Source organism: Theropithecus gelada, chromosome 11 (assembly GCF_003255815.1).
Source record: "Theropithecus gelada isolate Dixy chromosome 11, Tgel_1.0, whole genome shotgun sequence".
NCBI lineage: Eukaryota > Metazoa > Chordata > Mammalia > Primates > Cercopithecidae > Theropithecus > Theropithecus gelada.
The window spans coordinates 68419699-68433016 of NC_037679.1; the positions used below are offsets into that span (position 1 = coordinate 68419699).

Consider the following 13318-nt stretch of genomic DNA (forward strand, 5'->3'; position numbering starts at 1 on the left):
ACCGCGTCTTCTAATGAGAAACTTTATATTTGATGAAGTCTGATTTCTTATTTTGTGTCTTTTATTATTATTTCTTCCTGGCTGCATCTAAGAAAACTTTGTCTTCCCTTGGTTACAAAGATGGTCCCTTTTTTTACTTCCAGTAGCTTTATATAGATTTTAAATTTGCATTTATGTCTCAGATGCATCTCAAGTTTATGTGTGTGTGTATGTGTGTATAGTGTAATATAATAAAGGGACTGAGATGCATTTTTACTTTCTTTTTATTTTATATTTATGTATTTTTAAGTAGAGATGGGAGTCTCCCTGTGTTGCACAGGCCGGTCTCCAACTCCTGGCTTTAGGCAATCCTCCCGCCTCAGCATCCCAGTGTGCTGGGATCACAGCTGTGAGCCACCACACGCAACTGCAATTTTTTTCTTTCTATAAATATCTAGTGGTTCCTGCACCATTGGATGGAAATGTTTTCCATTTCTGTGCTGAATTGTTTTGGGACCTCTACCGAAAATCAATTGCCACACACTCTTATTAAACACAGTCTTATTCTAGCTTTGTTTTCTTTTGCAAGATACTTTGGCTATGCTAGGACCTTTGCATATCCATATGTACCAGTTGTCAATTTATTGCCTCTCAGATCCAAATTCACTCTTCATTACCTGCTGAGCAATAACAAACTGCACGCTTCAGGCATTTCTCCTTAAAGTGAACACAGTGTCATTTTTGTCACTAGAGGGCACTGGAGGGACATTGCAAAGGCAGGCAGCTTCTCTTCCTGAGGTCCTTTGCTATGTTTTGCTTTCTCTTGTTTTCAGACTGTACATTCTGCTGCACAGTGGTATGTTGTGGGGGGGACACACACTAACTGTGTGCCCAAAGCACATAGTCCGTCAGTGACCTCACAGCTCTGGCCAAGGGCCTGGTGACCACTTTGTCACAGCCCTCCTGACAAGACATCACACACTCCAGGCTTCATAACTACTCCTGTTCCCTCTCCCAACGCACACCTGCCCTCTGGCCGCAGCTTGCCTGAGCCCTGGAAGTCTGATTCCCTTGGCCCCCTCCACAGTCTCCCATCCAGCAGCGCCTGTGCTCAGGAAGGTCATTCCTGGTGCCTGCCCAGTGACCAAACCAGCTCCGGCCCTGGTATCCTGGTGAGATTCTTTGCCATCCAATGGGCTGTAGCCACACCTTCTGCAGTGACGTCTGAAGCCCATCCTTGGAGAGGAACACTCCAAGTTTATCCTTCCTTAAATACTCCTCTGTAGCAAGAATTTCCCTTTCTGGCCCAAACTCCTCATCACTCATGTGGGAATTACAAAGTGAGTTTACATGATTAACATTTATTGAAATAAAGAAAAATTAATTTAAAAAAAAATTCAAGCTTGACTGATCAACATAAAGGAAACATTAATTTAAAAAAACATGTAGTGAGTACATGGTTGTCAGGAAAGCAAGTCTGGGTATGTTGTCTAGGTTCATTTTCTGGCTCCGTCTTTTGGCAGATTTTGGGCATGGCTTATGACATTCCTATGCCTCAGTTTCCTCATCTGTAGAATGGGCATAATAATAGTATTTCATAGGGTCAGAAAGAAGATCAAAAGAAACAGCACAAGTCAAGCGTTTAGAATAGTACCTAATGGTAAATACTTGGTTCCTGTCAGCTGCTGCTATTCCTATTTTTTATGATTATGATCTCGTATCCCCAACCATATTGTAAACTCTAAGTGAAGACAGCATAAGTTAATGCTGGCTCTACTATCCCAGGGTTTAGCATCTTGTTATTTCCATGCATTAGACGTGTAATAGATATTACCAAATAGACGAGCTGCTGAAGAATGTTCTGTTTCCCGTAGAAAGAAGACGTGAGGAGGAAACACATCCGTTTGCACATGGAAGGGGCGCTGACTGCCCGGGACAAGGTCGGGGTTCAGGATTTTGTGCTATTGGACGCATATACCAGCGAATCTGCCTTTGTCGACAACCTCCGCAAGCGTTTCAACGAGAACCTCATATACGTAACGTGATCCATTTCTCAGCTGTTTTTTTAGGGTGGTTGTTTCCTTCTTGCCTTCACGACTTTGATGAGTGTGAATAGTATCACTCTATTAGGTTAGACATAGAAGGGAGATACTGAGGCGCCACTCTTAGATGCACTTCGATCCTTTGTGCTAAGACGTTTATGGCTGCCCGTGACAGATACCCAACTTACACCAGCCTAAGTCACTAAAGGGAATCTGTCCATGTCTGTAACTGTAGGTCCCAGGAGTAGATCTAGGGTTTCAGACGATGTCTGGAGACTCTTTCTCCATCTCTGCTCTGCTTTCTTAGGCATCCATTTCCTTCTCAGGTGCATGGCAGCAAGATGGTTGCCCTCAGATCCGGGCTGTCATTTTATCAGCTTAGGGTTGCCGCTGAGAAGCGAGCCCATCCTGTGGGGAAGAAGCTCTAGTAAATGGCCCAAGCTGATGTTGATCAGCTCTGATTGGTCCACTTTCGGTCATGTGCCTGTCTCTGAACCAATCCCATGGCTAGAAATGGAGACTATTCTGATTGGCCAGGCTCTTACCAGGCCCGCCCCTGGAGGTGAGGGGTGGAGTCGGAGCCCTAGACTGTATATACGGAGAGCTGGGGAAGAGGGTTACCCGAAGGACTTTGCTGGGAGAAAGGGGCAGAGATACCAAGCAGGCAAAACTAACAGCTGTCCAGCATACCCCATGAATGGTCAAGGGTCAAGAATGAAGCACTTACCAAACTCTTCTCAGGTTGATCTTGTCACATCTAGTTTTTATTCAAAAACCAGTTTTTGTTAAATTCCCATTTATCACCACGCTCTGATTTGGTGGTCAATTTTCAGGTAAATTCCTCTAGGGTAAACTTCATAGTGTCCCTGTGTGTGTCATGGGTGTTATTAAAATTATTTAATTTTTTGAGATTTTATTAGCTTTTGCCAAGAGTAAATTAGACAGAAGCGTTTTAAAAATATTTGTCTTGGCCGGGCGCGGTGGCTCAAGCCTGTAATCCCAGCACTTTGGGAGGCCGAGACGGGCGGATCACGAGGTCAGGAGATCGAGACCATCCTGGCTAACACGGTGAAACCCCGTCTCTACTAAAAAATACAAAAAACTAGCCGGGTGAGGTGGCGGGCGCCTGTGGTCCCAGCTACTCGGGAGGCTGAGGCAGGAGAATGGTGTAAACCCGGGAGGCGGAGCTTGCAGTGAGCTGAGATCCGGCCACTGCACTCCAGCCTGGGCGACAGAGCCAGACTCAGTCTCAAAAAAAAAAAAAAAAAAAATTTGTCTTGTAGCTATTTTGTTTGTAGTGGTGCCCGTGGCTTAATCTATATATTGAAACCAAGGTTACCAGAAGAAATAAACAAGGTGTTTCTTAGAGTACATATCCTACAGCCTAACGTTCAGAATTCTCACCCTTAATTGTAGAAATAGAAAAAAAAAACAACTAATTTTATATACAGGAAAAGGAAAAATGACATGGTACAGAGAAGTACAAATGGCATGATAGGATCATCGTGATTAAGCTAAATGTTTCTGATTTGAACTGATAAATTTCAGAAACTGTGTCTTCCACCCTGAATTTCTACTGATTGAAGTAATATGGAGTTTTAGTGAAAATTCTCTGCTTCAATTCTATGTTTGATTTTTGTCCTGAAGATTGGAGACATTAGTTAGAATGATTTTGTGTGTAATCTATTTTTTTTTTTTTTAATTTGAGATGGATCTTGCTAAGTTGCCCAGGCTAGTCTTGAACTCCTGGGTTCAAGCACTCCTCCTGCCTCAGCCTCCCACATAGCTGGAATTACAGGCACACACCACCACACCCAGCTATTTTAGCATAATCTTAATATAGATTTAGTGTGTCCTGTATTTGAAACAGCTACACACTGAGAATCTGAGAATATCAGATGTATTTTCCAAGGAGCACATTAATTTTTTTCTATAGAAGAGTGTGGAGCTCTTTATTCATAATTGTATTTCAAAAGTCTTATGTTAGTGGTTATATTATAAATATAAGTAAGTACCTGAAAAACCTGAATATGAGTAGAGTCTAATGTTGAAATCTGGGAATATAAGTGCCAGTAGCAGGAGTGTTTTGCCCAATTTTAGAAGGTTTGTAGGTATACCCATCCTGTTTTCTTGTTTGTTTGTTTTTTTCTAGTTTTTTTTTTTTTCTTTCCTTCTTTTTTTTTTTTTTCCTTCATATGGAGTCTCACTCTGTTGCCCAGGCTGGAGTGTAGTAGCCCGATCTTGGCTCACTGGAACCTCCACCACCCGGGTTCAAGCAATTCTTCTACCTCAGCCTCCCCAGTAGCTGAGACTAGAGGCACCTGCCACCACCCCGGCTAATTTTTTTGTATTTTTAGTAGAGATGGGGTTTCTTTTTTTTTTTTTTTTTTTTTGGGAGAGACAGAGTCTCGCTCTGCCGCCCAGGCTGGAGTGCAGTGGCCGGATCTCAGCTCACTGCAAGCTCCGCCTCCTGGGTTTACGCCATTCTCCTGCCTCAGCCTCCCGAGTAGCTGGGACTACAGGCGCCCGCCACCTCGCCCAGCTAGTTTTTTGTATTTTTTAGTAGAGACGGGGTTTCACCGTGTTAGCCAGGATGGTCTCGATCTCCTGACCTCGTGATCCGCCCGTCTCGGCCTCCCAAAGTGCTGGGATTACAGGCTTGAGCCACCGCGCCCGGCCGAGATGGGGTTTCACCATGTTGGCCAGGCTGGTCTCAAACTCCTGATCTTGGGTGACCCACCTGCCTCAGCCTCCCAGAGTCCTGGGATTACAGGCGTGAGCCACCACGCCCAGCCCACCCATCCTACTTTCACTCAATGCCAGAGAGACCTTTAAGAACCATGCATCAGGTTACGTGCGCCCCTCTTAAAGTGATCCATTCACGTAATGGTTTAGGGAGGTATTTCTCTTTTTTTGTATCTTCAACTTTTAACTTCAGGGGTACATGTGCAGGATGTGCAGGTTTGTTACATAGGTAAACGTGTGCTGTGGTGGTTTGCTGATCAACCCATCACCTAGGTATTAAGACCAGCATGCATTAGTTATTCTTTCTGATGCTCTCTGTCCCCTGCAATAAGCCCCAATGTGTGTTGTTCCCCCCGCCTCACAAATGTGTCCATGTGTTCTCATCGTTTAGTTCCCACTTATTAGCAAGAACATGCAGTGTTTGGTTTTCTGTTCCTGCATTAGTTTGCTGAGGATAACGGCTTCTAGCTTCTTCCATGTAGCAGCAAAGGACATGATCTCGTTCCCTTTTATGGCTGCATAGTATTCCATAATGTATATACACTCTATTTTCTTTATTCAGTCTATCATTGATGGGCATTTGGGTTGATTCCATGTCTTTGCTGTTGTGAATAGTGCTGCAGTGAACACACATGTACATGTATCTTTATAATAGAATGATTTATATTTCTTTGGGTATATACCCAGTATTGGGATTGGTGGGTCAAATGGTATTTCTGCCTCTAGATCTTTGAGGAATCGCCACACTGTTTTCCACAGTGGTTGAACTAATTTACACTTCCACCAACAGTGTAAAAGCCTTCCTTTTTCTCCACTGCCTTACCAGCATCTGTTGTTTTTTCACTTTTTAATAATCGCCATTCTGACTGGCGTGAGATGACATCTCATTGTGGTTTGGATTTGCATTTCTCTAATGATCAGTGGTGTTGAGCTTTTTTTCATATCATTGTTAGCTGCATGTATGTCTCCTCTTTGAGAAGTGTCCGTTTATTTCCTTTGCCCACTTTTTAATGGGGTTGTTTTTTCTTGTAAATTTGTTTAAATTCCTTGTAGACCGGATATTAGACCTTTGTCAGATGAATAGGTTGCAGAACTTTTCTCCCATTCTGTAGGTTGCCTCTTCACTCTGGTGATAGTTTCTTTTGCTGTGCAGAAGCCCTTTAGTTTAATTAGATCCCATTTGTCAATTTTTGCTTTTGTTGCAATTGCTTTTGGCATTTTCATCATGAAATCTTTGTAGGGCAGGTATTTCATTTCAGTAGGGAAGGGTGGTATCTCTGCCATCCGAGCCCACAGAGCCAGGATGATCTGAACCTGCTCCATCTTCAACATCCTCCCTTGCTAGTCTCCGTTCTGCCCTTACTCAGACTTCAACCACAATGGCCTCTTGTGCCCCTAGCCTGCCACATGTATTTCTTCAGCCTGAAATGCCCTTCCTGCCTACTTTGTTCGTGGCTGGCTCCTCATCCTTCAAGCTCTGCTCAGATGTCACCTCCTTAAAGAAGTCTTCCCGGCAAGGTGTGATGGCTCACGCCTGTAATCCCAGCACTTTGGGAGGCCAAGGCAGGCAGATCACCTGAGGTCAGGAGTTCAAGACCAGCCTGGCCAACATGGTGAAACCCCATCTCTACTAAAAATACAAAATTAGCTGGGTGTGGTGGCGCATGCCTGTAATCCCAGCTATGGGAGGCTGAGGAGAATCACTTGAACCCAGGAGGCAGAGGTTGCAGTGAGCTGAGATCGAGCCACTGCACTCCAGCCTGGGCAGCGAAGTGAGACTCTGTCTCAAAAAAAAAAAAAAAAAAGAAGAAGAAGAAGACTTCCCCATGCCTGCTAATATGGCCTGCCTTCATTGTTTATACCCTCGTTACGCTGTGTATACCTTTCTTTTTTTTTATATTTTTATTTTATTTATTTATTTATTTTTTTGAGACGGAGTCTTGCTCTGTCACCCGGGCTGGAGTGTAGTGACGCGATCTCGGCTCACTGCAACCTCCACCTCCTGGGTTCAAGAGATTCTCCTGCCTCTGCCTCCTGAGTAGCTGGGACTACAGGCATGCACCATCATGCCCGGCTAATTTTTTCTATTTTTAGTAGAGATGGGGTTTTACCATGTTAGCCAGGATGGTCTTGATCTCCTCACCTGTGATCCGCCTACCTCAGCCTCCCAAAGCGCTGGGATTACAGGCATGAGCCACCGCACCCAGCCATGCACATCTTTCTTAATACTGATCTCTTCCTGCAGCTGTCTTTATTCCTCAGCTGTTTGTCTGCTGTCTCCCTCATACCCCCACCCCCACCATGTAAGCTCCCAGCAGAGATCCCGCCTGATTTATCATTTTAAATCCTCCATGCAGAATGAATACACGGGAATCATCATGTGTGACAGTCTTTTACACCCCAGAATTCCTCACTTGTGCTTTGGTCCATTTCTCTAGACGTATATTGGCACCCTCCTTGTGTCTGTGAATCCATACCAGGAGCTCGGAATCTACACTGGGAGCCAGATGGAACTTTATCAAGGGGTCAATTTCTTTGAACTGCCGCCACATGTGTGAGTAGCATCCACAGGATCATCACTAGAAGGATTTTTCTTTTTCCCCTTCCTCTCTCTCCTCCCTTCTCTCTCTCCTTCCTTCTCACCATGCATCTGTCCGTCCATCCATCCATCCATCCATCCATCCACCCACCCATCTGTTCATCCTCCTATCCATCCACATATCCATCCATCCACCTATCCATCATTCATTCACCTGTCCACCCACCTACCTACCTATCCATCAATACATCCGTCCATTGATCTAAATCCTTGATGCATGTTTATTAGGTTCTGTACCTCATTTAAGCCCTTGCCTTCTTGTAACGTAAGTCTTCAAAGCAGTAGAAAACTTTAGAAGGTCTTTATGGAATCTCAGCTTAAATATGAAAAAAGGTGGAACCTTTGTGTAACTGCTGAGAAATTTAAGAGTGTGGCTGGAGAGACGTCTTCTCCGGGAAGGGGGTTGCTATAGTGCCGTCCACTGGTGCCTAAGAAGACTGCTCCTTGGTAGAAACTTAACCAGGGCTGTGGAAGCTTAAGAGGTGCAAATTTCTTTATTCCTCTCCCCTATGTATAACCTATGGTAATAATAATTTGTAGAGGGTGATTATATCTTTAGTACATAACATTTTCTGTTTTAAGCAAATTTTTGAAAATACACACTCGCCTGCAGTATGGCCAGAATTTGTTTATATGTAACACTATAAGCTGACAGGGTAGAATTATTCACCTGACCTCAGATCTCTTGTCTCCAAACACCATTTTCCTTCTTAACATGTAACTGAGTCTGTAAAAACAATCTGCTTAGATTTCTCATTTGATTTGGAAGTTAATTAAAAGGGACTGAAATAAAAATATATGTGTAGTTAGAGTTTACTGATCAGTTACACATTAATTCAGAGTTTCTAGAGCCATTTCACAGAGGCTAGAAAATATAACCACTTTGATATCAGTTTTCACAAAGTTGAGGACATTTTTAAGTCTTAAAACCTTACCATTTTAAATAATTTCCCTTGTATTTGAAAATAATGTATAACCCATATTATCTGCTAAATAATGCTGTTTGTTTGTCACTATGCCTAATTGGCCAAATTTTCTTTTTTTTAATCACACTTTATTTTTTTTGGTAGCTATTATTTTTTTTATTTTTATTATTATTATTATTATTATACTTTAAGTTTTAGGGTACATGTGCATAACGTGCAGGTTTGTTACATATGTATACTTGTGCCATGTTGGTGTGCTGCACCCATCAACTCGTCAGCACCCATCAACTCGTCATTTATATCAGGCATAACTCCCAATGCAATCCCTCCCCTCTCCCCCCTCCCCATGATAGGCCCCGGTGTGTGATGTTCCCCTTCCCAAGTCCAAGTGATATCATTGTTCAGTTCCCACCTATGAGTGAGAATATGCGGTGTTTGGTTTTCTGTTCTTGCGATAGTTTGCTGAGAATGATGGTTTCCAGCTGCATCCATGTCCCTACAAAGGACACAAACTCATCCTTTTTTATGGCTGCATAGTATTCCATGGTGTATATGTATTTGGCCAAATTTTCTAATAGTTATTTAACATTCAAAACAACAACTACCAAAAGAAAGGAAAGATGAACAATTTTTTCTTGCCCAGGCTTTGCTGAATTTTCTAGTTTTTCTCCCCCTTGACTTCTAGGCTAATATTTAGATTCTGCCTCTGTTGTCTTGGTGACTCAGCTATTCCACTTTCTTTTCTTTTTTTTTTCTTTTTTTTCCCTTTTTGAGACAGAGTCTTGCTCTGTCACCCAGGCAGGAGTGCAGTGGTGCTGTTTTGGCTCACTGCAAGCTCCATCTCCTGGGTTCATGCCATTCTCCTGCCTCAGTCTCCTGAGTAGCTGGGACTACAGGCGCCCGCCACCACGCCTGGCTAATGTTTTTTCTTTTATTTTTGTATTTTTAGTAGAGATGGGGTTTCGCTGTGTTGGCCAGGATGGTCTCGATCTCCTGAGCTCATGATCCACCCGCGTCGGCCTCCCAAAGTGCTGGGATTACAGGCATGAACTATTCCCCTTGTAAGGCACTCATAAGCCTTTCTGCATCACTGCCATATATTTGTTGAGACAGGGTCTCACTTTGTCATCCGGACTGGAGAGCGGTGACACAATAATGGATCACTGCAGCCTCCACCTCCCACAACTCAGGTGATCCTCCAACCTCAGCCTCCTAAGTAGCCAGGACTACAGGCACACACCACCACCCTGGCTAATTTTTGTATTTTTTGTGGAGACAGGGTCTCAGTGTGTTGCCCAGGCTGGTCTTGAACTCCTGGGCTCAAGCGATCTGCCCGCCTCAGCCTCCCAAAGTGCTGGGATTGCAGGTGTGAGCCACCATGCCCAGCCACCACCATGGATTAAAAGCCAAAATGGCTTTGCAACTCTGCCTCATATTCAGGTTCTATTCCTGGGATACCTTCATGCTTTGGTGTCTGATCTTGAAGATAAAGTGCTTCTCATAGTTTTACCTCTTGTCCTAAAGATATCACTGAAGTTTGTTAATCTCTTCGGTTTCCTGCCACTCCATTCTTAGTATTCTAGGTTTTGAGGGAAAAAATACATGAGATCTTATTCTGTTTATTGAATTGAATTATTTAATATTTAGATAAGATTGTTATTTTCACCTACAGTTAATAGAACATCTCTTGGAGATGTAAGTTAGTAGCTGGCTTATTCTTATAAAACATATTGATGGATTAAAAACGTAAATTTGATGAACTTCAAAAAATATTTTCAGGCTAGGTACGGTGGCTCACGCCTGTAATCCCAGCACTTTGGGAGGCTGAGGCAGGTGGATCATGAGGTCAGGAGTTCCAGACCAGCCTGACCAACATGGTGAAACCCCGTCTCTACTAAAAATACAAAAATTAGCCAGGCACGGTGGTGTGCACCTATAATCCCAGCTACTCAGGAGGCTGAGGCATGAGAATCGCTTGAACTTGGGAGGCAGAGGTTGCAATGAGCCCAGATCATGCCATTGCACTCTGGCCTGGGTGACAGAGCGAGACTCCATCTCAAAAAAAAAAATTCGTTACAGCTTAAATTCTTCTTTTAACTCTTCTATTTGAGTTTTGATATCTAGTACACTTTATATTTGATCAGTCAGTGGGTCGTGGTAGAGAGTTTTTTGTTTTTTTGTTTTTTGGGTTTGGGTTTGGTTTTTTGTTTTTGTTTTTGTTTTTGTTTTTGAGACAGAGTCGTGCTCTGTTGCCCAGGCTGGAGTACAATGGCGCAATCTCGGCTCACTGCAACCTCTGCCTCCTGGGTTCAAGTAATTCTCCTGCCTCAGCCTCCCGAGTAGCTGGGATTACAAGCATGCACCACCATACCTGGCTAATTTTTGTATCTTTTTTTAGTACAGATGGGGTTTCATCATGTTGGCCAGGCTGGTCTCGAACTCCTGACCTCAAGTGATCCAACTGCCTCAGCTTCCTGGAGTGCTGGGATTACAAGCGTGAACCACTGTGCCCTGCCTATGGAAAGGGCTTGACATGTGTTTCAGCTCATTGTCCTTGTACCAGAGTCTGGATGTGGGTGGCTTCCTGGAGATGGAGCACCTCATTTTGCTTCTTTGGTGGGTGTCAGAGTCAAGGGAAGTACCATGAAAACCAATTTGTTTCTGTCTCACTCCTCCTCCAGCTATGCTATAGCCGACAACGCTTACCGAATGATGTGCTCTGAACTAAATAACCATTTCATCCTCATTTCTGGAGAGAGTGGGGCAGGGAAAACAGAGGCCTCCAAGAAAATTCTCCAGTATTTTGCAGTGACCTGCCCAATGACCCAGTCACTACAAATAGCCCGTGACAGACTGCTGCTCTCCAACCCAGTGCTGGAGGTAAGCGGTCTCTGGGGACCAATCGAAGGGAGTCCCAGGGAGGTCACTAAGCGAGACAAATCCTGTCTGGGCAGGTCAGTTAAAATGGGCAGGTCACTGTTAAGAAAAGGGTCACACAGATAGTGTCACAGTTAAGGGTGTGACCTGGAACTAAGCCATTTCCCCATTTGTTGAATGGGTCTGCTTATAGTACCTACCTTTTAAGACATTCGGGGGTTTTTTGTTTTTGTTTTTGTTTTTGTTTTTAGACAGAGTCTCTCTCTGTCACCCAGGCTGGAGTACAGTGTCACAGAAACCTCCGCCTCCTGGGTTTAAGCGATTCTCCTGCTTCAGCTTCCCAAGTAGCTGGTACTACAGGCATGTGCCATCATTCCCAGCTAATTTTTGCATTTTTAGTAGAGACGGGGTTTCGCCATGTTGGCCAGACTGGTCTCAAACTCCTGACCTCAGGTGACCTGCCTGCATCAGCCTCCCAAAGTGCTAGAATTACAGGCGTGAGCCACCGCACCCAGCCTAAGAAGTTTTGAGGATTGAGTGAAACAGGTGCACAAAAAGCACACAGCAGAATTAGGAAGCACCAAAAATACTGTATTATTTATTAATAGTTTTCTTATTATTGAGTTAAAATTATTTTGGTTATGATTACTTACATTGTTGCAATTCACCGACTTGCTGACTGATCCTGAACAAGTCATTTTCTCCTTTGTTTTTGTGGCCCTTTCTATAAATGAAGATGTTTATAGTAGAAGGAATTTTCCCAGTGGACCCTTTGAGCAGAACAACATGATATAAAAAGGGGTCTGGTGATGGGGACTGTCAACCATACCTTCTAGAACAGCATGGGGCTAGGGTTCTATGTACCCCTCCTGAGACCATTTCCAATATATTCCTAGATTGGATTATAGGAAGAAGATATTGTTCCCCTCTTCTCCCCGGGTCCAAATCTAGTGTTTGGCATTAAATTCTCTGTAGTTAGTGACCCCTTCTTAGAAGATAATGCATGCCTTTCCTCCCTGACTCCTCCTACCCTCTCTCCTCCGTTTTCATACTAAGCGTATTATTTGGGATCAGGAATTTGACACGCATAGTGAGCTTAAATGACAGTGAATGACACTTTGTATTCCAAGGCTTTTGGAAATGCCAGAACGCTCCGGAATGACAACTCCAGCAGATTTGGGAAATACATGGATATACAATTTGATTTTCAGGTACACTGAAGCTCCTATTACTGGTTCATGGGGACCCCTTATTTTGCCAGTGACGGAACCCAAGCCAAGGCCCCTTAAGGGGAGAATGACATTTATTGGCTCAAGCAGTTTAAAAAAAAAATCCAGGGTTAGTGCTAGTTTTAGGAAATGCAAATAAAGACCACAATGAGATAACATTTTATACCACCTGGGTGGGCAAAAACTAAAAAGTCTAATATATATGAGGTGTTGATGAAGATATGGATCATAAGGAATTCTTACACATTGCTCGTGGGGTGTAATATATTGGGAAATTATTGGAAAATAATGGGGTGTACCAGAGTTGTGATGTTATCTTAGGAAGCTGAAAAAACATAATCTAAGGTGCAACCATCCTGCTCTCAGAGATATCTCAGAGATATCAGATGCGTAAGCGTGTCCATAACAGAACTGCTCATCATGATGAGCAAGTAAGTAGACTGAACAGCACCAGTGCATCTGGAGAGAACTGAAATGTCCATCAACAGGAGAATGACTACATTGTGGTGTGTTCACACCATCAGGCATTACACTGCAGAGAGCAAATGAACCACAGCTACACCTCACATGGATGGGTCTTGGGAACATACTGTATGCCAGCGTGATATCATTTTTTTTTCATTAAGCTTAAAAACAAATCACAAGGACCGGACACAGTGGCTCATGCCTGTAATCCCAGCAATTTGGGAGGCCAAGGCGGGTGGATTACCTGAGGTCAGGAGTTCAAGACCAGCCTGGCCAACATGGTGAAACCCCATCTCTTAAAAAAAAAAAAATACAAAAAATTAGCCGGGTGTGGTGGTGTGCTCCTGTAATCCCAGCTACTCGGAAGGCTGAGGCAGGAGAATTGCTTGAACCTGGGAGGTGGAGGTTTCAGACAGTCAAGATGGCACCACTGCACTCCAGCCCGGGCAACAAGAG

At 43.7% G+C, this 13318-nt stretch overlaps 1 protein-coding gene across 1 annotated transcript in view; it reads left to right on the top strand.

The window, feature by feature from the left end:
• Positions 1-1889: 1889 nt before the first annotated feature.
• MYO1H (myosin IH) overlaps positions 1890-13318 on the top strand; it is a 59539-nt gene continuing 48110 nt past the window's right edge. Inside the window, exons 1-4 of the mRNA XM_025402758.1 lie at positions 1890-2015; positions 7205-7320; positions 10973-11171; positions 12299-12379. Coding sequence (XP_025258543.1) covers positions 1890-2015; positions 7205-7320; positions 10973-11171; positions 12299-12379 — 522 coding nt within the window. The remainder of the gene's footprint in view (positions 2016-7204; positions 7321-10972; positions 11172-12298; positions 12380-13318) is intronic.